We start from the raw sequence: 26474 nt of genomic DNA on the forward strand, positions 1-26474 counted from the left end.
TCTGCGATGCACGCGCATGTTAAGTGTGTGTGATTTTGCACTTTACCTTTGATTACATGCATTTTCCTCGGGAGGTGGATGCTTTTCAGACAGGGCATTAGTCCGACATTCATCCGCATGTCGGACTAGCGTCTGCTCCCGTGCTTGCGGTTATGGTTAGGTTAGGAGATGAGGTGGGTTGTCATTTGTCGGACCAATGACTTGTCTGAACTACGTACTGCACCTCCTCATGTCTTAACTCCTAACTTTAACTCTCACTGCTATACATTCCTAACCTTCACCTTGACTTTAAACTTGACCCTTGGTTCTAACACAGAAGTAATAAATATAAATATAAAAGAAACATAAGGACTGGCAAAATGCTATTTTATGTGATAACGTCCCACAACCTGAACCTACTATCCTTCTGAGGAGCTTTGTACGTTTAAAATGTGTGCGCGCACGCGCACACGCGCACGCACGCACACACACACACACACACACACACACAAACATCCCTCAGCGGCGTACAGTAAACAACAGACAGATGACCCCTAAATGTCTTCTACTGTACAGAGGAGTTGGAACACAGGAGGACATTGTGGTTGTGCTTCTTCCTGCTCTGAAATCTTACCTCTAATAATCTATATGCTGCCGTCCTCAGAGGACCCCTGCACGGCGGTGTTGTTTTCTCCTGGTCAACAATAGAGAAAAAGTGCACTCGCCGAGTCGCCGTTTAGCAGTGGCGCTGGAAAGAGTACTCCAATGTTCTCCTTAAGTAAAAAGTGTTACTAGTGCAATTATACTCTGTTACAAGTAAAAGTCAGGAATTCAAAATGTAAGTACATATAAGTACAAAAGTATCGACGTCAAAATGTAGTTAGAGTACCAAAATAAATTAAGTACTCATATTGCAGAATGTCCCATTTCACAAGTGTACAAAATGGTTTAAATATAGCCGATCTACAAGCTCACAATACGTATATCCTGAATAACAGAATAAAAGTTGCCTGGAATTGTCTGAGGGGAAAGTTTAAACAACCTCTAGAAGGCAACATTTTATACATTTCATTATGCTTTAAAGGGATAGTTCAGAATATTTTTAACTTAAGCTGTATGAAATACTTGCCATTAATATAGTGGTTGCAACTGTATTAATTGATTGCCCGAGTCCCGTGGTGGGAGTTCTGCCCTGGTTTTGGTCAATATTAAGTAGTTTCGGTCATTTTGTCCATATCACTACGCCCCAAAATAGTTCCATGTGAGGGGTCAAAGTTGAACTAAAGTTTCGCTAATATTTTAGAAATAGGTCAACAATACAATTGATGCTAGTTTTGTGAATTAATTGACTTTTAATGCGTGGCCCCCTGCGCACAAAATGACCGCAACTATTTAATATTCACCATAAACAGGGCAGAACTCCCTGACCACGGGACTCGTGCAATCAATTAATACAGTTGCAACCACTATATTAATGGTAAGCATTTCATACAACTTAAGTTAAAAAAATGTGAACTATCCCTAAGTAGCATGTGACATGTCAAACTAGGGGGTTTTCATGATTCTGAATCCATTCCAAGCATTAGTTTTGCACGAAAAAACACTCCTTGGGCTAAGAACGGCCATAACCGTCTTGACAAATGTGAAGTGGCTATGGCCAAATTTAGCCCAATGAGTGTTTTTAGCAGACGCTAACAGCAGATGTCACTGTTGAGGGATTTTGCCTGTTTACATTGCAGCTCAAAAGGCTTCAGAACACACAGAGAAAACCCCAGACCACAGAAAATCCACTGAAAGTTCAAAGTTCAGGTTATGTGGGTGTAATTGCGGTCATAAAACCTAAAAGAAAAAAGAGAAAGAAAAATAAATGAAATTAAATGAAAATTTCAATGAATTAATCATATGATTAATTATTACAGATGTACTAGCTCACAACACGAGTGACACCGCCTCACGAGAGTGTGTTTTACTAAAGCATTACTCGCACGCCTACATATGTCGTTACGCCATCGGGTTTGGCTGCTGCAGTCTGAAAAGGGCCGTATAGGACGGTGCTACAAGCAGCCCTCCACTAAGTCAGATGGATCTGTGAAAGCTGTGCTAAGTCTCCAGTTATACCTTCTTCTTCTGTGCTCCTTTCAGAACCTCTAGCGATGTCTTGTCTGGTTTTTTTGGGGACTCTTAAGTAAAAAAAAGCCTATAATATGGGGTCCTCTGCAGCTCTGCTTTGGTCAAAAACCACCCCAAAGCCTCAGCTAGATTGGCTCCAGTAGAAATATTAGATTAGATTAATAAAAAAAAGAAGAATGTGCTCACATTTCTAGAATGTGTCACAATATTAGCCATTTTATCCTTAAAAAAAAGGGGAAAAGACACGATACAGTAGACTTTGCTTTTTCGTTTTATAAACATTTTGCCTATAATGACATGCTCAAAATATAGGAACTGCAGGTTGAATTTGGTTAATAGGTAAGCCTAGTGGTACATTACAAAGTATACTGTATAGCGCTTAAGTGGTAAAGAAAATGTCCCCACTCCTGTCTTTTTTTTAACAAATCGAACCCTGACAGTATATATTGTGGGTTTTACAATTCAAAGCATTTCAGATTCATATTGTTCTGAATCTGACTGCGTCTCCAGCTGTCAGAGCCTTTCTCAAAGAAGTTCACATAGCGTGTCATCTTAGGATTTTTGAGATGCCATGAGTTCATGGTGAGTAGTTTAAGCTTTGCCGTATTTCGGTTGCTTCTCTCTCGTTTATGAAACTGATTCATAAAGTGCCAGCCACTTCACCACTTAGACCTTATAACTTCAACAGAGCCTCCCAAACTGCCTCTGCTCTGACGTGACTCGAATGTGGATGCTTATACTGTACGTCAACACACAGCCATTGCTGCTGAATGGGTAGAGAACGCCTTCTGGGAACCAGACTCTGGGAATCAGAAAGTCCCCAGTTCACCCTCAAGCCTCTGTGCTTAGCCCATTTGAGCCCAAGAAATCAAATGAATATTGAATATATAGCTATTCAAAGATTTGTGCTGCAATTTTAAGATTTTTCAAAAATAGCAGACCTACAAGTTCATAGCGCGCCACTCGGTGGCGCGCTATGAGCTTGTAGATCTGCTATTTTTCAATAGCTAAAGTATAACAGAATGCTTGAAACACCAAAAGGGGTTCCCGCCCAAAATGGGTTTAGCTACCTATACCGACCCTGTCTGTATGTCCAACTATCCCTGAGCAAGACACTTACACCCATTTAGGGCCGACGTCGAAATAAATAAAAAGTCTTCTGAAAGAACATTATATTCAAAGATTTGTGCCACATTTTCACGATTTTTCAAAAATAGCAGACCTACAAGCCGAGTGGGGCGCTACGAGCTTGTAGATCTGCTATTTTTCAATAGCTAAAGTATAACATAATGCTTAGTTAAAACACCAAAACGGGTTCCCGTCCAGAATGGGTTAAACCCATATAGTCCCTGGCTGCTATAGCACCCACTGCTCATTATAGTTAGGATTGGTAAATGCAGAGGACAAATGCACATAATGTAAACACACGCACCCGTGCACACACACACGCACACACACACACGCTAATTGTGTGATTTTGCACTTTACCTTTGATTTCATGCTTTTCCTAATTTCTTAACACCTATACTTTAACCCTCACTGCTATAGCCTATTGATATTAAGCTTGACTTTAAACTTGACATTGACCCTTGACTCTAACCCAGAACCTGTTCATTTCATGTGATAACTTTCCACAAGTTTCTATCCTTCTGAGAAGCTTTGTATGTTTAAAATGTTCATTCCTAAAGAAGATCCCAGTGCTCTATTAGCTATTAGCTTGGTTAAAATGTACGCGCGCACGCACACACACACACACACACACACACACACACACACACACACACACACACACACACACACACACACACACACACACACACACACACACACACACACACACACACACACACACACACACACACACACACACACACACACACAGAACTACTTCCATCCACTGTCTGCCTATATGTTCTCACAATGAGATATCAGTCCAACTTGTCTACTGTAACTTGTCTCGTCATCTGTCAGATGTAGAGGGCAACCTTTTTTTTACCAAGGTAAAAAGCTTGTGCACCACTGCTCTACCTCATACTATAAGCCAGTGGTTCTCAACCAGTGGTCCGGGGACCCCCAGTGGTCCTTGAGGGGGTTCCAGGTGGTCCCCACAGCTAAATGATGGAGAGTTGGTAACCACTAACTAAATGGACCATTATAGATCTTTAAAGATGGAGTGCCGTGATTTTTTTCCACCCTAAAACCTGACCATCAGCTCTTATTGTTATATAAGGAGGTATAGTTTTTTCAAAAAAGTGTACAGTATTTGTTAAAATGTTTTTATGTGGGCACGCCCACCAGTTCATTAAGTATGCCTGGTTTGCCTGGTTTGCCTGGTGATGGGTGGTGATCCACCTGAACTGAAGCCGCACCCACAGCTGTAGTTGTATGATAAAGGGGGAGGGGTTAGGGGAGGGGCTGATAGTGTGGTGTCACTATATTACTGTTTATTTCATTGGCCCGTTTGACTGTCAAGGGTTCAGCCTCCAGGAAGAAACCCTAAATACAAAGTTAATACACCATTGCACATAAAAACGACTCCAGGGTGTCTAAACTGGAAAAATACAAAAATTGTGGCACTCCATCTTTAACAATGAGTCTCAAGGGTTAACTCATTGTTAAACATCTGCATTGCAGATGAAGTCTACACAATTAGAGAATGATACGTGGCTTACGGAGTTAGTTCAGTCAGATATACTCGAGCTGGTTCATGCTGGTATGCTCAAGGGACATTAATGTATTCGAGGGGTTAATATGCTGCATTACTATGTGGGTGTATACAGTGTTTGCAAGACCCACACATCATTCGCTGATGTGGCAGTCAGCTGACCAATTGGGTGGGGCATTTAAGCCGCACCTATAGACCTGCCTTCCTCTGCATATGGTTCCTGGTTGTTGTTATGTTGTTTGCTCCCACCACCACCCCAGCACCACCGGTGGGCTCTGTTATTTCTGTTCCCCATGGGGGATTGTTATTGTATATCTATCTTCCTGCTCTTAATGTTTAATGATGGTGTTTAATTATTAAATTAGAAAATTGCAGCAGAGCCGAACGCCAAGATAATATATTATATGCACACTTGTATTCTGATTTTATAATAAATCTATTCGTGAGTTATCTGAGTGAAATGTAAAATATTTTGTATTGTGTAGACAAAGTCTTATCCAATGACAAAATATTCTTTCGTTTTGGGCAGAGTAATCTAGTAAGAGAGTGGTGACACGCTTTGATCTCGCCGCAAAGCGGGCGGATGCCTATGGGCGATAGTTCCAAACATTGCTCCTATGGCTGGAACTATTCCATTGAGATAGAATGAGCACTTCCGCATTCCATTGTTACAATGAGAGTCAACGGGAGTGTCATTACTCTCTTACTAGATTACTCTGGTTTTGGGGTATCCGAGGCTACATCTCATTGAATGGTGGTCTGTGGTTCAACTGCCAAATGAATAGTGAAAAGGGTTGAAAACCACTGCTATAACCCATTTCCGGCGGGAACCCCTTTTGGTGTTAGCATTATGTTATGCTTTAGCTATTGAAAAATAGCAGATCTACAAGCTCATAGCGCGCCACCGAGCTAGCTCACGTCTTCATGACGTGAAGTTTCAATTGACACATGCCTTGTGTCACATTCACCTGCCTATTACATATACCGGTGGATCAATGGAGCTATTTATACTGTCAATTTATTGCTCAATCTTCCGTCAATATGATGCACAACGTTTGTTAATGAGTTTCTTTTCTCCATATTGTCCCAGTAGGATTACAAATCTTAAATAAATGATGTTCTTATTGTCACTTCTGGAAGACGATTCGCTAGCATAGGCAACATATTTTTTGCTGAGCTGATGCTTGGCTTGTGTAACTTTGTCCTGCAGGGCTTGATTATTTAGTCTGAGCTGTGAAAATGTTTTTTGTTGTAAGCTCTTTTCTTTTGGTTCACCTGCATTCTCACCGACCTGCGCTGTTTCGCCTACTTCAGGTGTTCCTCATTAGTCATGTTCTCAGGACCAGTGTTGGCCAGTAACAAGTTACTAGTAATATATTACTGTGATATTATTACTTTACCCAGTAACGAGTAAAGTAAGGTATTACTCTGCCAAAACAGTAATATTATACCATAGTACTTTGTAAAAATAAATACATATAGCATATATGTGACCGTTTCTGAGGCTAAGTAATTGAGTCACACACACACACACACACACACACACACACACACACACACACACACACACACACACACACACACACACACACACACACACACACACACACACACACACACACACACACACACACACACACACACACACACACACACACACACACACACACACACACACACTCTTTTTTTTAGGCTGTTACACACAGCCTTTTGCTCTGTCCTGTCCTGTTCAAATGTGGCCACGTCGACCCTGCATGGCATTATAGCAAATTCTTATCAGTTACACTAGTCTCCTCCTGTCCCCAATTACAATCATTCCAACTGTGCCTATACCGTTTCTGTTGCACACCGGGACACGGCTATGCATACGTTTAACATAAATTTAGTTTCCTCGGGTGGAAGTCCTGAAAAATACAAGCCGATCTGCACATAATGACGTGGCCGTGCTGCCGTACACAATGAAAGGTCCTATATGTGGCTATGCTGCAGAGTACCTATTCCACTGACATACGCCGTTGGTTGCACACCTGGAAATCTCACACGAGCACATTACGACAAAGTGTTCAGCTTCTTTCTTGACCCATTTAGGCCTGATGTCGAAATAAAACAAATGTTCGCTCTGACAGAATATATATTCAAAGATTTGTGCCGCATTTTCACGATTTTTCAAAAATAGCAGACCTACAAGCTCGTAGCGCGCCACTCGGTGGCGCGCTATGAGCTTGTAGATCTGCTAAAAATAGCTAAAGTATAACATAATGCTTAGTTAAAACACCAAAAGGGGTTCCCGTCCAGAATGGGTTAACCCTTTTAGGACTGAGGGCAGATTCTACAAAATGTCTTCCAAATCCTGACAGTGGTTCTCAAACTATTTCATGTCAAGGACCCCCTAAAATTATGATCGCTTGTGTCTGCTCATTTCAAATGGCCAACATGTAGGGGCTGAAGTGGGTAATGTAGCTATGTTTTCCAATCAAAATTAAAATGTGCAATGTAACTAGTAACGAAAGTTTTCAAATAATTGTAGTGGAGTAAAAGTAAAAGTATTGGAAATTGGAAATACTCAAGTAAAGTAGAAATACCTCAAATTGTACTTAAGTACAGTACTTGAGTAAATGTATTTAGTTACTTTACACAACTGCTTTTTAGAATACCTTAGTACTTCTGACCATAGAGAGTGCCATAAATGTGAAAAGTTGATCCGCATAGGTCTTCATAAGGTTCAGCCAGAAGTTGAACTGTATAAATCCCAGGGATTACTTGGTTCGACGCACGACTTGCGTTGTTGAGGCAACCGCCCTTTTCAATTTCTCAAAATTGTCGCTCTAAATTGCATATTATGTGCCACGGAACGACCAGCTTATGATGCATGCGTGACAGTGTGCTGTGGGTGATGAGGAAGTGACCCGAAGGTTAATGACCGTGTGTGTGTGTGTGTGTGTGTGTGTGCTTTCGTTCTTCCTGTAGATGTAAGTGTAACCTCCATGCGTCACAGTGCCTGCCCCAGGAAGGGAACCTCCAGTGCCAGTGTGAACACAACACCACAGGTCAGGACTGCCAGCGCTGCAAGAAGGGCTACAAGGCCAAGTCGTGGAAGGCCGGTTCCTACCTGCCGGCACCCAACGGGGCACCAAATACCTGTACGTATACAGATATATATGACACATACTGTATATATATACACTGTAAAGCAGTGGTTCTCAAACTTTCTCATGCCAAGGACCCACAAATTGACATTTTTCAGCCTGCGGACCTACTGTTTTTCAACCGATTTCATTTCAAGGACCCCCAGTTTGACATGCATTACATGGGCTATGGACGCCCATTTAAACGGCATTTCTATCTCCGGGGCCCCAATTTAAATTGTAAAAACCTGTGTTAATTTAACTCTGAGAGTTTACAAATGATTTTGTACACTCTCAGAGTTACAGACCCATGAGGGTCCATTTGGTTCTTAAATCATTTTGCTGGGGACCCCCTTGGAACTCCCTCAAGGACTCCTGGGGGTCCCCGGACCCCACTTTGAGAACCACTGCTGTGAAGTGATATTTTAACTCTGTAACCGAATGGGCAATTCGGTTACGGTTGAGTTACATGAATGACTTTTCGATTTTTTACTTTTTGATTTTTTACTGTGTATTACAAGATACATGTATATACCGGTACATCCATATGTTTTCATTGAGTCATGCTTTAGTAGCTGCTATTACTGGCGGCATCAAACATTATAACCCCCACTGTAATGACATTTTATTACGCAGCTATTTAGTCATATAGATTGCATGGAAGGAATATTTAGGCTGAAGCTATACATCGCTGAATTAAGGGTAAAGCAAAGTACTGATATGTCTTTAATATCATCTATGTGTTATCGTGTTTCAAATGATCGGAATCGGATCGGGAGCCAAAAAACGTGATCGGGACATCCCTAGTATCAATGTTATATCCCTATCATGATATTAGACAGGATATTGTACTATTGTGATATGGCATCAACGTGTTCTATAAAATATAAATATCGGATCGGGAAAAATCGGATGCTCAAAATCAAATGATCAGAATCGGATCGGGAGCAAAAAAACGTGATCGGGACATCCCTAGTTTTGACCCTATACGTTTTAACAGTGGGCGAACAGCGGCGACTCTGGGCGATAAAAAACAAAGCAACACATGAATGTCATTGGCTGTCGCCGGACGATGTCATCCAAAAGATATTTTCAGGTTTTCGGGCGACATGCCTCAGCCCACTTTTTCGACTATCGCCTCTCCGCCTGCTATCGCCAGTATAGTTGCCGGGTCCCTTAAACAAATAACGCCCCTCCGTACTCGGATGGACGGACGGACGGACGGACGCAGGGACATGCAACCAAGCATGCAACCAAGTGTAAAATCAGCCATCAGGCATCAAGGCCGCCAAAATACATTTTAGTCAACTAAATCAACTGTAGATTTAGTCGACTAAAATCTTATATTTAGTCGACTAAAACTAGACATAACACTAAAACAATCCAGGTGACTAAAATGCGACTGAAACTAAATGGAAACTATTCAAAAAAAAGACTGACTAAAACTAAAATCTAAATTTTGCTGTCAAAATCAACACTGCATGATGCAGATCAGGATGAGAGCTGTACAGCGTGCATGGGGGGAAATCCTCTCGGAGAATGTAGCCAGCTAGCTACTGTAGCAATGATGAAATAATAATCTAGGGCAGCCCCACCCTTCATTTCTTCCTTCAAACAGACACAGTCACGCTAAAAACCACACACACACACACACACACACACACACACACACACACACACACACACACACATGCACCCCCACCGCGCATGCATGCCACACACGCAGTCGTGCACGCATGCACACACGACAGAGCTCAATGTTTTCTTAGGTCAGCACATGAACACATGTCAGGACTTAATTCGTGCTATTTTTAGCAACCTAGATCTTAGGGGTAATTTATGCTTCGACTAAAACATGTCCTACTGTATACGACATGTTGCTCGACAAAAATAAATCATGTATTTTCCACTGAAAATAGTGTCAACGCGACGAGCTGAGCTGAAGTATAAATTAGGCTATAACCGACTCAGCGCTGTCATCAAGGCCTACGCCCTTTTATATTCCCAAGTCATCCTGCTGGGACTTTCAAATGATCACGCCTGCAGCTGCTTCTGCCATTTAAATGCATGCAATGTTGATTTTGACAGCAAATGTTGATCTTAGTTTTAGTCATAGTCTTTTGAATAGTTTTTTAATTTAGTTTCAGTCACATTTTAGTCACCTGGAATGCTTTAGTGTTTAGTTTTAGTCGACTAAATATCATAAGATTTCAAGTCGACCAAATCTTTCGTCGACTAAAATGTATTTTGGCAGGCCTTGATGCCGTCGTAATGGCTGATTTTACACTTGCTGAAAATAGTCGATCTACAAGCTCACAACGTGCCGCAGCGCTACACGTTGTGAGCTTGTAGATCTGCTATTTCCAGCATGCAACCAAGTGTAAAATGTATTTTACTTATACTGGATCTCTTGTCCACTAGTCCTTTCCTAACATTTTAGTCTAGTTTTTATTTGACGACGAAATTGTCAATATATTTAGTCTTATAGTTTTAGTCATCATAGCTTAGCTTTCATTTAGTTCCCATTTAGGTTTTGTCAGTGGAAAAAAAGGTAGTCGATGAGCATTTTTCGTCATAGTATTAGTCGACGAAATCAACACTGAACAAAAATGTCTGTGGCTCAACGATAGCACAAACTTTCTAAATTCCATCAGGCATGACACGTCACGCTAACTGCTTAAGCTAGTGTGTGAACACTGTACACACTCAAAGTGCACGGGGACCCCCAGAGGTACTTGAGGGGGTTCCCGCTGATGCCCATGAGGAAGATTAGTTTCATATATCATCATTTAACCACTTTAACCCAATATTATACTTCAGCTATTTATAAAATGGCTGATCTGCAAGCTCGCCTTCAAGCTTTTCATGTTGAAAAAAAAAAATCTTGAATGCATTTTGTATCATTTTAACTATACTCAAAGTTTCTCCATGGTCTGAAAAATGCTGTATTTTTGAAGTTTGTCTAGCTGTTTTTCTGTTTTTCTTTGGATTTCTTTTATTGTCTCTGTTTTTTTTATGTATTTTTGTTTTCTTGCATTCACATTTATGTTTGATGTTCTGTTTCATTGTTCATGTTTCATTTTTTGAAATAAAAACAAAGTTTCTCCATGCTTTGTTAAACTGAACAAAGCATGGAGATCACAGCCTGGGTGATCATAATACTAGTAGTACTAGCATCTTTTATTTTGGAGAACTGCACTTCTACAAGGCTTTCTCTATACCTCCTGGGTCTGTGGAACAAGGCGGTGGGGAAGTCTGTAGGGTAAAATGACACATGAAGGAGATGTTTTCATCTTTGATTTTGTTCTCCTTCCCTTCCAGGTGCAATCGCTGGTTCCCCCACCGGTTCCAGTAAGTAAAACTACCCCCCACCCCCCTCCTCCTCCCACGCCGCCAACACACGCGCACATGCACACGCACACACACACAGCACACACAGTCACACACGGTATTTTGTGTACCCTCCTCCACCACCACTCCATGCGTGTGATGTTCAAGCAGCTCTCCAAGCAGTCAAGTCGTCTCTCTCCATTTCCTCTCCTCGACGTTGCAGCCTTGGATGTCTGCTGTCTGCTTCACTGTTAATTATTAATGTACCTATCCATGTCCTTTCATCACAACCACCACCACCACACTAGAACCTGCTCTGCTTCGGGAGGAGTTCCTCTGCAGTTCTGCCGGTCTTATATCTATATAGCCTAAAGAGAGTGAGAGTGAGTGAGTTTGTGAGTGATGTGCTGGAGAGATGGACGGAAACAAGCGGATGAGAGGAACTAGGAGACGTGTGTGTGTGTGTGCGTGCGTGTGTGTGTGTGTGTGTGTGTGGGGGGGGGGGGGGGGGGGGGGGGGTAACCCTGGGGGCTAAAACAACTGCCCTTTCCAGACCACGAATGCAGCATTGACTTATTGTGAAAGAAATGCAAATGCCACTCCTTTCCATGCCATATACTGGAATTAAGGCAGCTTGCTTTTTTCGTTTTTTCTCCCCAAAGTCTCCTGAACTTGAACGCATGCAGCATTCTGTTTGGCAATCCATGCCATGGAATATATATACAGTACACCGCATCTCCAGTAGATAAACGTGAGGGTGCTGGGTCGCGCCCCAAAAATAGCTGATCTACAAGCTCTCAACGCGTATCGCTGCAACGTGTTGAGAGCTTGTAGATCTGCTATTTTTTGCCCAAAAGTGGCCTCTTACGGGATTTCAGCCCCTGCCTCTCTCTAACAGGTCCCTGTGGGGGGGGGGGGGGGGGGGGGGGGGGGTTGTAACGGGTGGTGGTGGATGGAACAGTATAGGGAGTGAGAGAACTGAGAAGAAACAACAAGAGAGAGAGAGAGAGAGACAAAGGGGAGATGGTTGAGCGTGTTAGAATGTTGTAAATGCGAGCGTGATTCCGGGTGAGGAGCTCCGAGAGGCAGCAGGAATAAAAAAAAAAAAGGGAATTTGATTATGGATTCCCTCTGTGGAGCGGCTCTCAGCCTCGGAGCTGTTAGACAGAAACGATTGGCAAAGTGGCATCTCCAGCCCCCTGACAGCACACTGACTGGGCTCTCTCCTCCACTGGTCCTCCACTATACTTACTGCTGGCTGAGCCGATGCATGGGCAGACTGGAGCACTGAGACTCCATCACTGCACAACAAGGGCCCGTACGTCCTCTAAAGAGCCGTGGCTTCAATTAGATCAGTGATTCTCTCAGCCTTTTTTAAATGTCAAGGATTCAAGAAGTTTGCTGTCGGGGAAGAAGCCATCGCTATAACTCCAAAATGTTCATTTTTTCAGAAAATGACAAATAAAACAAAGCAATACATGCCTCATCAAAGTTTGTGTTGAGAGGGGGAGAGGTGGTGGAGTCAGCTGCTATATAGCAGACAGTTTGAGGGTCCAATGGAGTTAAGAGGTTTTGTCCGAGGCACTTTTCATTGGTTCAATATTGTTTGAACCGACACACATGCAAAGATAAATACATATTTTTCTTTTGAGTGAGGTGGTTTCCTCCCGACAGCAACTATATATCTTACACAACAATTGTCTTAAAGGAGGGCCACATCCTCACACTCATGCCACTATGACTCAGCCATTACCATATATGGAGTTCCCAATGCAGCTATGCCCAAATATGGTGTGTTGTCTCCATATATGGGCACAAAAGGAGGCATGGCCATATATGGGCATATACCGATGACATCAGATATCCCCATACAGTATATGAGCATTTGTCAGGTCGCCGCTTTGCAGATTTGATCGGTCGCCAGAACACAGCCGATATTTACTTCCAGTTCAAACAACATACATAGCCAATATATTGCTATAGCTCACTTGGCACATATTACAGTGGTTCTGTGTGCGGTGTGCCAACAGGCACAGTTTTAATGTCATATGATTGATATTCTGATTGATATTCTGTCCTTTTTTGTGTGTGTTAATGCTTGTCAATCTAGCGCCAACTTCTTCCAGTCCCACCACAACTGTCAGCATAATCATCTCTGAGGCTGACTCTGACGGTGAGACACAAATTGAAATTGAAAGTGCCTCAGTGGCCGTCACTGCTGTCTCGCCATCTGAATGGGTCACAGCTGTTTCCTGGGACATCTTTGGAAGGCCTCAGCAAGGTGCACCGTATAGGAAAGAGCACGTATAGCCTATAGACGTCGTGTATTTGTAGAGTCTCTTATAGCTAGCCAGCGCGATCGGAGATCTCCGCCTATATACTATTAGGTCTAAATCAGTGGTTCTCAAACTACGTTTTAATTTCAACAAGGAACCCCCATAACTATTGAGAGTGTACACATTTTAATACAAAAGTTATACATGTGTACACTCTCAGAGTTACAGACGAGACCAGTAAGGGTTGCATTGGACCCCCTCATGGGTTCCTGCATGGACCCCACTTTGAGAACTACAAGGTAGTTGATGAAACTGGGTGGACAAGCAATTCAAAAATAATAATTATATATATAATATATGTAGGTTGGTAGCAGCAGTTCTTACTGCTGTTGTAGCAACTACAATGAATGTAGGTGCCCCACCACCATTTGCATTGATAGGTGGAGATCTCCACTCATCCGACAACACTAGTGTAGAGATACAGTAGTATTGTGTGTGTGTGTGTGTGTGTGTGTGTGTGTGTGTGTGTGTGTGTGTGTGTGTGTGTGTGTGTGTGTGTGTGTGTGTGCGTGCGCAAACTGCGCATGCGTATACATGTAGCAGAGTGGCTCAGCCTCTGCCTGATTATGACCAAAAAGCCAGGTTTTAATCCCAGGCCATTTGTTTGTGTGTGTGTGTGTGTGTGCGTGTGTGTGTGTGTGTGTGTGTACGTGTGTGTGTACGCGTGTGTGTGCGCGTGTGTGTGCGCGTGCGTGCATGTGTGTGTACATGTGTGTGTGTGTGTGTACATGTGTGTGTACGTGCGTGTGTACGTGTGTGTGTACGTGTGTGTGTGTGTGTGTACATGTGTGTGTATAATCTTTGCATAATGCTGCGTCTATCAAGTTGTGCGAGGCCTTAAAATGTTCTGACGTCGCTGGCTGTCCATCTCCGAGACATTAATAACAGATGTGAGTTGTTTCTGTCGGAAGGGAGGGGCGGCCTGAGCATACATACAACTATAGACAGTCAGGCTTTATTTGTTCTGACTGACTGACTTTTAAGCAACCGTGGAGCAGACACGAACGCATTCTGTCAGCCCGCTCGCACGTAAAGTGGTCCTCGAATCCCGCTCACCCTCATGCTAAATTTAAACCTGCCATCTTGGCATGAGGGCCGTTGGACCTCTCGTGTTCCACCGGAAAGCCACTTAGAAGGTGGGGAGGAGCTGCTGGCTTCTGCTCTGCCCTGATGCCACCAGACAAGCTCGCTGTCCACTTCCTTTTTCTTTTTTTTTTGCAGAATATCCATTAAGTGCCCTTCTTGAACAGTGCAGCACTTTTTGTGGGGGATTAACCCATTTAGACCTAAGTTCGATTCTACAAATATCTTCTAAAACATGACAGTTTTTCTGAAAAACCTATGTTTCTATGTCAGTGATGCTCAAACTATTTCATTTCAAGGACCCCCAATATCATATGTATTATGTTGTTCCAGGGACGCCCCAAAAGCAAAGATTTTTCAAAAATAGCAGACCTACAAGCTCGTAGCGCGCCACTCGGTGGCGCGCTATGAGCTTGTAGATCTGCTATTTTTCAATAGCTAAATTATAACATAATGTTTAAAACACCAAAAGGGGTTCCCGCCCAAAATGGATTAAGGCTGACCTCGGGAGACTACGGTACTCAGATCACCCACTGATTGCCATGACATTAGGAAGGGCATGAGATGAGCAGGTTTCTTTTTAAAGGGACCCTTTTTGCAAAATGATATATGTTAATGACATTTAGAAGATTTAGAACACTTTCCTGGGGGTCTTTATGTGTGTAATATGTGTGTTTTAGATATTTTTTAGATTTTCACCGTGTCCATGATGTCACTGAGGAAATCTAAAACATATTTGCTAAAGCACTTTAGGACAGGAATGCCTTTTGAGGCCTTTGGGTTTTTTTTTTTTTTTTACCTTTGGGGTAGTTGTTATAGAGCGTCGCAGTCCCGCCCCCTACCATGGACCAGGAAATGAAACTCAATGCATTTTTCCCATAGACATTTCTTAAAGTATTTATTTAAAGACGGTTACGCCGCGGACAAAGCCAACTCGAGTCGTGACAACTCATGACAACACAAACAATATTTTGGACCAAACAAATAATTACAAAGAAGAAAAACAACAAAAAAAGTGTTGTAACCTGCCGTTTTTTTCTTCTTTCTAATTATTTGTTCGGCCCAAAAAATTGTGTTTGTTGTCATGATTTGTCACGACTCGAGTTGGCTTTGTCCGCGGCGTAAACGTCTTTAAATAAATACTTTCTGAAATGTCTATGAGGAAAATGAACGGAGAATCATTTCCTGGTCCAGGGTAGGAGGCGGGACTGCGACGCTCTATTGGCACATGTTTTATTTTTTATTTTTGAATAAATATTTGAAGGCATTTTGTAGAATCGGCCTCAGGTCTAAATGGGTTTATGTGCCAGTTCAGTGACTGTACCTGCGTGATAAAGTATGTTCTAGGCTAGGGTTTAATAGGATTTCTTTTTGGTTTTATGTTTACAGTAGTGTGGTTAGCTTAGACCTGACCCCGATGTGAGAAAACTCTCATTATTTCATGTGTATAGTGCAGTGTGTGTGTGGGCGCGTGTGCGTGCGTACATGCATGGATGCGTGCATGCGTGCATTTGTGTTTAGTAGATTTATTGTTGGCATATGGCGGAGCTCGGTGAAACGCATAAATCATCTTCATCCTCTCCTCATCCTCCCGGGGATCCCGAGGTCTGAGGTCCCACTCTCACAGAGGCGCACACACACACGCACGCACACGCGCACACGCACACGTATCTTACATGCTGTGTCTTAAGGTCCCATATCACGGCATGATGGATCAGACGAAATCAATTGGCTAACATGAAGGTCCTATATTGGAATCACATACACTTTGTCAATGACTGTCATCCGCTCAAATTCACAACATCATTCACACTCCACGAGCTCCACTTTAATTTTCTCTATTCAAAAGGACCACTTCACCATTTTGTTTTGTTGAAAATTGGAAATACTCGAGTAAAGTGCAAATACCTAAAAAAAAAAGTACAGTACTTAAGTAAATGTACATAGTTACTAAGTTACTTTCCACCACTGGTATGGGTATACGGGGGGCGGCCGTAGCTAAACGGGTATATTTCATGTAGTACTGTATGTGCAAATATATTGTGACAGAGAATGTCCCCTAAACCCTTTCTGAGGACGATCCTTAAAAAATGTCTTCTGAAAAAACCTATGTTTCTACGTCAGTCGTTCTCAAACATTTTCATGTCAAGGACCCCCAAAAATATATGTAATTGGCCTGCCGACCCCCATCTGAAAATATGCTGTTCCATGGACCCCTCCCCAGAAGCAAAGATTTGAGTTAAAAACGTTCGCTCTGAAAGAATATATATTCAAAGATTTGCGCCACATTTTCACGATTTAAAAAAAAATAGCAGACCTACGAGCTCGTAGCGCGGCACTCGGTGCCGCGCTATGAGCTTGTAGATCTGCTATTTTTCAATAGCTAAAGTGTAACATAGCCATTGAAAAGGGGTTCCCACCCAGAATGGGTTAAAAGGAGTACGAGTAGACCCATTTTCAAATCACCATCATCTTCTCTCGCAATAAATTCAGGAATGAAAAAAATGGAAACATCTCCGTGCCATGTTTTGATATCCAGCGTGGTTGGGGTTGTGGTGTTGTTTATACTCTCGGATTAATGGTGATTAATGATGAGGTCATTACCGTGTAGAAAGTGCCGCCTCAGCAAACTCTTTAAATAGAGCGTGAGAGCACATTGCATGGTCACATGGTCGTGTAGCTGCACTGAGCATGCTCAGATGAGGATTAGCGATCCCCTGGCGAGAGACTCTGACCCACACACACACACACACACACACACACACACAGAGCCCTCTGCCCATTGGTCAGATGCTCATCTGGGAAGTTGGGTGATTTGGGGTGATTTTTGAGTGGTGCAACCACTCCTAGACAGCTACTGTATGTGTGTGTGTGTCCTTGGGTCTGTCCCTGTGTTTCATTTAATTTAACCTTTATTTAACCAGTAAAAACACATTGAGACTGGGTTCTTTTACAAGTGGGAAATGGCCAAGAGGCAGAAATAACATTACACTTCAATGCTACATCATACATGTCAATGTTACTTTACAGCTAATAATACATCCATGATACACCTCAAAGTATACCTAGACAATACAATACATACAACAAATGTCCAAAATGGTACACTAGTAGTAACCGGGTGCAACATTTTGCACAGAACAAACAACCCCCCCCCCCCCCCACACACACACACACACACACACACACAACGATACATCACCCTGTCCAGCCATCATGACCCCAATCTGACCGCCACCTCTCTCCTCGTCCAGAATCTAATCCCGGCAAGTCTCTGTGGGTCGAGTGGGATTAAACCCCCCTAGAGGCACACTGACACACAATGGCAAATAGAGACAGAAGAGTGTGTGTGTGTGTGTTCACTCATGCAGGTCCCTCAATCATCACACAGAATGCATGGCTTATATACCATGAGATCATGTGGTATTGTCGCTGTCAGACAGACACTTTGCGCTGTAACACACATTTCATATTGTTCATATCTGTTTTTGAGGGGCGCTAGCCCCTCCTATACACAGGTTCAATGTTTGTCTTTAGTAAACGCATTGACAATGAAGGGAAAATTTACGTCATAATGTGTCGTTTACGTCATATTGTCTCTTTATTGTTAATGGCGTTTAATGTTTGTGTTGGCACCGTTTGTTTTATATCACCATTACATCACCTAATCAACATGAGTTAGACTTTAATATATTAGCGCTCCTCACTTCACACGGGTGTGATTTTTCATAAATGGATACCCACCCATATGACAGTGGCAGATATATACAAACTCGACGTGTTTTGTGTACATTTTCAACATGCCTAAAATAGGGACACCGGAATGAGTTTTTAAGGTTGTGACAAAAATAATAACGACATTGGAACACAGGTTATTTCTTTCCATTTCCTGAAAGATAATAGTCATTTTGGAAGTATAACATAGGGTGGTTTCGACTCAGATTACTGTAAAAGATAGCCAGAAACGCGTAGACGCATACGGGGACTCTTACAGGTTCCATTTGTGTGCATTTCATCCTCGTTCCGCTCTGTTGCTTGTCATAAATTTAGCTGAAACTGAACGGGGATGGATCATGTCTGGAAAATCATGTGAAACATTAACACCATGCATGCCTGTCACTCAGGCCAGCGTCATTAGGTGTTCTGGCAAACGTTAACTCTCCCTGAATCACAATGACATCATTAGAGCCCGGCTAAATCACTGCCCAGCGCTCTAGTAATATCTGGTAATAGATGGCAGGAATGCCCAGACTGACGGCTGGCATTAAATGTTATTGTTATCATTGATTTTGCCTGCATTAATGCCGGGGAGAAATTATCGCGTTATATGCAAATTACGCTTGGTTGAAATGAAACACCTTTGGCGCGCGTGCGTGCGTGTTTGATTGTGTGTGTGTGTGTGTGTGTGTGTGCACGCGCAGTGGTGGAAAAAAGTACTCACGTGTTTTACTTAGGTAAAAGTACTAATACTGCAATGTAGAAATACTCCGTTACAAGTAAAAGTCCAGAATTCAAAATGTACTTGAGTAATAAGTAGAAGTATTGGCATTAAAGTGTGTGTGTGTGTGTGTGTGTGTGTGTGTGTGTGTGTGTGTGTGTGTGTGTGTGTGTGCGCGCGCGTGCGTGCGTGCGTGCGTGCGTGCGTGCGTGCGTGCGTGCGTGCGTGCGTGTTTGAGAGAGAGAGAGAAATAAAAATAAATACACTGTAGTCTCAAGCTTCATGGTGTGGTCTTGCACCTGAATGTAATAGCTGAACTAGGTGTGAGTCTGTAAGTAGGCCAGCACTGTAGTATGCTTGCTTGTGTGAGCTTGTGTTACAGTAAATCTATGAATTAATCTATGCATAATACAGGCACATGTCATGAGATTATGCAATGAGAGACCGTTTGCTTGTGAACGACCATGCTAAGACCCTCCCCCTGTCCTTGACCCTCATAGAGTCCACTAGCTTCGTCAGCTCGACTCCTACGATAAGAGGTTCAGAGGTCACCTCTCTATCTCCTCGACCTCTTGACGCTACTTCAGGTAGGCTCTAATTAAGCATAGCGGTAATAGCGGTAGTCGTAGTAGTAGTCAGTCGTAGTAGCAAAGAGTATTATTAGATACTATATATTATATACTAGTTAGTGTCTAGCAGTGTATAGCATTAAAGGGACATGTCACCGCTGGAAGAATCTCCAGTCACTCAATGTTGATAGTATTTGTAATAGATAACAGTATAACACAATTTGAAATGTGCACTCGTTCCCAGACGGTTAGCTCAACCGTCTGGACACCTAGGTTGCCGAGTGGCCGGACGGCGTGCTGCGGGTTCGACTCCTGAGCCTGACGGCCTTTACCATGTGTCACTCCCCATCTCTCTCCCCCTTTCCTGTTTAGCTACTGTTCACTATCAGTAAAGACATAAAAAGCCAAAAAAAGAAATTCAATTTGCACTCTATAGCCAGCAAAATAATGTAGTCTGTGTGTTTGACTATATGGTTTGACTGGATTACTGGATTACCACAATGACCATAATGCTTTGGTGCACTCACCTCAACTTGTGGAGAGGGAAAGGGCTGTTTTACTGAGACAACATGTAGTCCAGGAAGGAAGTGAGACCAGTGTCGGCATGTGACATCACAGACACTTTGAAATGCAAAAATATCCAAAAACTCCATATTACCCACATAAAACCCCAGGAAAGCGTTTCTTGTCTCCCAAGGATCATTGGAATAATATCTGGCTGCAAAACGGGTGAAGTGGCCCTTTAATTAAAGGTCATTGTATAGCATTAGTCTGTGGATAGCTTTAAGTAGATACGCATGCACACACAACAGATAGACACAACACTTGCTGTTAGTTCAGCAAGTGTAAAATGAGAATAAATAACACTGGCAGATTCTGTCTTTTCCATTCGTAACTCTGTCAACAAAAGTGACAACTTTAATTGCCATTGTATTGGGCAAAATCCTAATTGTGTCGTTTTACAGCACTGAGAGGGTTATGAAACAGCTTTTCACTTTTGCCTATCTCCGCAGTGTGAAATCACACTTTCTTTGTGTGCTCTCACACCGTGTATATGAACGCAGATGCATATGTGTGTGAGTGTGTGAGTGTGTGTGCGCTATGCTATGCTATTGAAATCTAGGCTTTCTTTGGATAAACAATCTGAGGCAGCATCTCTTATCCTAATGCTCGACTACTCATTGCTCATTGTATTCACACTCTCTGTCTTCAAGAGCCTTTCTCTACAACAGACACCGGAGACATCAGCTCTCTACCGCCAGAGATTGCTGTTGACGATTCAGAGACCATAACCCCATTCAATGAGATTCTCTCCAGTCCCGCCACCATTGATGTGTTGGATATTCTCTTGGAATCCATGACACTTCCTCTTACAACAGATTCTCTGTTCCCTTTCACATCCACTCCATTAGAGGAGCAAAGGCTTTTAATAACCCCAGCGCCAACAGAGGAATTCACACTTCGAGACCCATTCACCCAAGAGTCAGATCTAATCCAACCCGTCACCCAGCAGTCCACACCTCTCGAGACTGTCACTGAACAATTGGAACCGTCCTCAACAATCACTGCAGATTCTGAGCTGTCTCCACCAATCACTGCAGATTCTGAACTGTCTCCACCAATCTCTGAAGATTCTGAGCTGTCTCCACCAATCACTGCAGATTCTGAACTGTCTCCACCAATCTCTGAAGATTCTGAGCTGTCTCCACCAATCACTGTAGATTCTGAACTGTCTCCACCAATCACTGCAGATTCTGAACTGTCTCCACCAATCTCTGAAGATTCTGAGCTGTCTCCAACAATCACTGTAGATTCTGAGCTGTCTCCACCAATCACTGTAGATTCTGAACTTTCTCCACCAATCACTGCAGATTATGAACTGTCTCCACCAATCTCTGAAGATTCTGAGCTGTCTCCAACAATCACTGTAGATTCTGAGCTGTCTCCACCAATCATTGTAGATTATGAACTTTCTCCACCAATCACTGCAGATTATGAACTGTCTCCACCAATCTCTGAAGATTCTGAGCTGTCCCCACCAATCACTGTAGATTATGAACTGTCTCCACCAATCACTGTAGATTATGAACTGTCTCCACCAATCACTGTAGATTATGAACTGTCTCCACCAATCTCTGAAGATTCTGAGCTGTCTCCACCAATCACTGTAGATTATGAACTGTCTCCACCAATCACTGTAGATTATGAACTGTCTCCACCAATCACTGTAGATTATGAACTGTCTCCACCAATCACTGTAGATTCTGAGCTGTCGATCACTGACGATTCTGAACTGTTTCCACCCATCACTGTAGATTATGAACTGTCTCCACCAATCACTTTAGATTCTGAGCTGTCGATCACTGACGATTCTGAACTGTTTCCACCCATCACTGTAGATTATGAACTGTCTCCACCAATCACTGAAGATTCTGAACCATCTCCACCAATCACTGAATATTCTGAACCATCTTCACCAATCACTGAATATTCTGAACCATCTCCACCAATCACTGAATATTCTGAACCATCTCCACCAATCACTGAATATTTTGAACCGTCCCCACCAATCAATGAAGACTCTAAACCAAATGAGCCAATCACTGAAGAATCTAAACCATCTGCACCAATCACTGAAGACTCTGAACGAAATGAACCAATCACTGAATATTCTGAAAAATCTCCACCAAACACTGAAGATTCTGAACCAAATGAGCCAACCAATGAAAAGTCTGAACTGTCTCCACCAATAACTGAAGACTCTGAACCATCTGCACCAATCACTGAAGACTCTAAACCATCTGCACCAATCACTGAAGACTCTCAACCATCTGCACCAATGACTGAAGACTCTGAACCATCTGCACCAATCACTGAAGACTCTCAACCATCTGCACCAATGACTGAAGACTCTGAACCATCTGCACCAATCACTGAAGACTCTGAACCATCTGCACCAATCACTGAAGACTCTGAACCATCTGCACCAATCACTGAAGACTCTAAACCATCTGCACCAATGACTGAAGACTCTGAACCATCTGCACCAATCACTGAAGACTCTAAACCATCTGCACCAATGACTGAAGACTCTGAACCATCTGCACCAATAACTGAAGACTCTAAACCGTCCCCACAAATGAATGAGGATTCTGAACCGTCTGCACCAATCATTGAAAGATCAGAATTGCCTTCAGCTATAACAGAAGTTTCAGTGGTTCTAGTTGTGACTGAGCGCCCTCCCACCATTCCAAGCCCGGTCAACACAGAGCCTTCAGAAGCCAAGATTATCGACAGAAAAGGTAAGCCACGCCCCTAGCTCTAGATAACAGTAAACATAGAGCAGTAGCCCCTAGAAAATAGAATAATCCAATTCAAACTCGCATATTATTTATCAGTTTCAGTTATTTTTTTATGGATCTCATGGCGTGGCTCGCTCCACAAAAGTGTCAATTTTGGGAGGCAACCCCGCATAACAATGCCGTTATACTATACATCCTGCCATAATGTTACATTACACAACATAATATCAGATGTCAGGGGCTGTTCATTCAATTTAGATAATGACACAGAAATCCAGTTAATGCAGGGGAGAGGGAGATAGTGGAGTGCAGGACAGAGGGGAGGGGTAGATGGGTGTTAGCAGTGGAAGGCTGATGGGGTAGTGGAGGACCTAAATGACTTGTGATTCCTGTATTCAGTTCAGAGACATACAGTACATGTGCTCCCTGTGGAGCCACTGGCACCGTCCGGAACTGAGTGAAACAGAGACAGGAGGAGGTAATGTGAGAAAGAGACAAAATTAGGAGTAGGCCCAAAAACAGTAAAAACAGGCAAAGAAATGTAGGGAGAAGGGGTTTAGCATGGACGGAAATAAAGCCCTTGTCTCTCTGCTTCACGTCATCCCAACAACACCCATAGCCGGTGTATAATTTGGATGTACCACGGCCTCTTGTAGCATTGCCTGAATGTAATGTAAATTCGTATTCAACATTCAAAACGAATCAAACAGCAAAACAAACCCAATGCGATTGTTGAGACGAAGTCATGCTATTTTGTCACCCTGCAGTAATTTTGGCTGCCACACACATACACAGTTACGGAAAAAACTCAACAGCCACCGTGCACGCATACTGTACGCACACATGCGTACATATACACACACACCCCTCTCACCTCATAATACCCTCCTCGAACAAGAACAGAGCAAGAGGGGGAACCCGAGCGGTCTGCCTGCCAGTGTCTGGTGTCAGACACTACAAGTTGAGCTGATTGAGATTAATGCCAGGAGCAGTGTGAATCTCTCTCACCCCTAAGGCAGTGTGGGTAACGGAGATTAAATGCACTCATGCTCTCCGCCGTGCTACATCAGCCTGCGAAACACCCTGGATTCAGAGCTGTGCTCTCCCCAAAGAGAGTTTGTCCGCTATAGCGTGTGTGTATGTGTGTGTGCGTGTGTGAACGGAACGCGTTTGTGTGAGGAATGTGACAGAGACACAGAGTGAGTCCATAGTCAGACGTGACTGGATGTGTAGGCGGGGTTACACTTTGGGCATGCGACGTAATAACGGCGCGATGCCAGTTGTGTGAAATGGTCCAGGGAGCTGCTGTGAGAACAGCTGTTGGCATCCTGTCTCACCAGAGGCCCAGGGGACGAGGGGAGAACCAGTGGGCGGGAGATAGCCTGAGGGGAAGGGGATGGGTGGGGGGGGGCTGGGCTCCGCAGCAGGGGGGCAAGATAGCTAGCAGCACAACCCTCTGTAGAAGAACAACCGGAGACGCACACACATGCACAGCCGCCGACGCGCAAACACCTCGAGGGGGGGAAAGCGTACAGATACGCGCGCCCCCACGCACTAGAGTAGTCCCCAATGAACCGCTAATCATTACCGTCCCCCAACAACATACATGTTACGGACGGTCGGCTTATGAGATTGATTCGCCCGTGTTCGTTCCACATAATCTCCACAGCTGACTCAGATGTTTTAATTGAGGTCTCTTAATTGCATTGCAGTGAACGGCACACAGTAGTATAGAGTATATAGAAAGATGAATATAACGAAGCCAGTTTCTCTAGCTCGCACATGCCTGAACTAGTTTCGCTAGACGTCGTCTCACTGATGCACAATATAGCCCCGCGGAATCTGAAGCAAAGGATCCTGGGGAACGGCATAAAGCCCCTCTGGGAAAGTGGAACAAACAGAGTAAGAAAGAAGAGGGGGCGGGGGCGGAGGCGGGGGCGGGGGTGGGGGAGCTGCATTGGGCGGGGGGGGGGGGGTGGGGGCTGAGAAAGAGACAATGAAGAATGTAATACAAACTGAATGTGTGCGAAAGTTATGTCTAGTTAGTTCATTTGGGAGTCTGTGTGTGTGTTAGGAAAAGTAGCGAAGGAAACTTGGCGGCAAGACTAACTGTTTCTTATCCAAAATGAATTAATAGCACAGGCAGACTCTTCACATTTGTCTAAGTGTCAGAGCTGAAATCGACATATATGAAATTAATGCTTAAACATGTAGCTAGGTGTAATATTAGAGTCCATATAGAAGTGAACCTTTCAAGGCTGTTTTCTCAACTCGCTGTTACTCTATAAGCCATATCTCCAACACTGGTGGGTCAAACTGAACAACCAATATGTCAATTTGAAGCTATGATTGCCTGCTTTCACATGACACGGAAAAACGAAAATGTAAATATACTGAGCCAATCTCATGTGACATATTTTCAACTCTGTATAGATCATACAATGAATATACATATGAGACAAATTATGTCTAGTTTCTCTCATGCTTTCAGGGGCGTTATAACTACCGTGGCGCAGACAACGCAGGTGCGTTGGGGGGCCCAGTCATTTGGAGTCCAGCTGGCCCCAAATGTACATATAATACAGTACATACAGTACATACAGAGATGCAATGACAGTTGAGTTAGGTGGAGCACAGTGGCTGCTGCACACAGTGTTGATTTTGACAGCAAATTCTTATTTTAGTTTTAGTCACATTTTAGTCACCTGGAATGTTTTAGTGTTAGTCTAGGTTTTAATCGATTAATGTCATAAGATTTTTGTCGACAACATCTAGCCTAGTTGATTTAGTCGACTAAAATGTGTATTGGCGGGCCTTGATGCCGTCATAATGACTGATTTTACACTTGTTGACAAAACTGTCAGTATATTTAGTCTTAGTCATTGTAGCTTAGTTTTCATTTAGCTTCCATTTCGTTTTTTGTCATTGAAAAAAGGTATAGTCGATGAACATTTCTCGCCATACGAAATCAACACTGGCTGCGTGCTAGCACCTGTGGGCCGCCCAACAGCTCTAGTGGAGGCTAATAGGCTAATAACATGGAGGAAATCAGAAGAGGCGAGGATGCCATGGGTTCCCCCGACCGCGCTGAGCCGCTGCTGCTCTGTTCACGATCCCGGCAGGTTCATCTCCACCTCGCTATAGAGTCGCTACTACTGTACAGTACTCCGATGTGCTCTTGGTTTATAGACCGAAATGTGCAGTTTGGGCAGTTTTCTGTTCCGTCTCTGATTCTGTCTATCTTCAGCGGCATCCTTTGCACGGCGGTGGGGGGGTGGTTGAGGGCCCGCGGTGCCCACCCCACATCGGTGCCCACCCCACATCGGTGCCCACTCCCCACTGTTGCCTTGTTATACGCCACTGCCGGCTTTTAAGAATAGCTTCATGTGAGAATAACCAAATTATATTGAATGGTTTAGAATTATTAGAATAAGAAATTAAGAAAAAAAGTGAGAAAACAGAATACATTTATACAAATTTATACTTTCTTGAATGACCGTGTTGTGTACAGTGCAAC

General features: G+C 43.2%; 1 protein-coding gene across 1 annotated transcript in view; it reads left to right on the forward strand.

Moving 5' to 3' along the window:
- ntng2b (netrin g2b) overlaps positions 1-26474 on the forward strand; it is a gene marked incomplete at both ends in the record, with an annotated part of 85234 nt that overhangs the window by 44057 nt on the left and 14703 nt on the right. The window contains 2 exons of the mRNA XM_079523965.1: positions 7742-7914; positions 11221-11250. Of these exons, the coding sequence (XP_079380091.1) occupies positions 7742-7914; positions 11221-11250 (203 nt within the window). The remainder of the gene's footprint in view (positions 1-7741; positions 7915-11220; positions 11251-26474) is intronic.

Source organism: Electrona antarctica, assembly GCF_951216825.1.
Source record: "Electrona antarctica genome assembly, chromosome: 16".
Taxonomy (NCBI): Eukaryota; Metazoa; Chordata; class Actinopteri; order Myctophiformes; family Myctophidae; genus Electrona; species Electrona antarctica.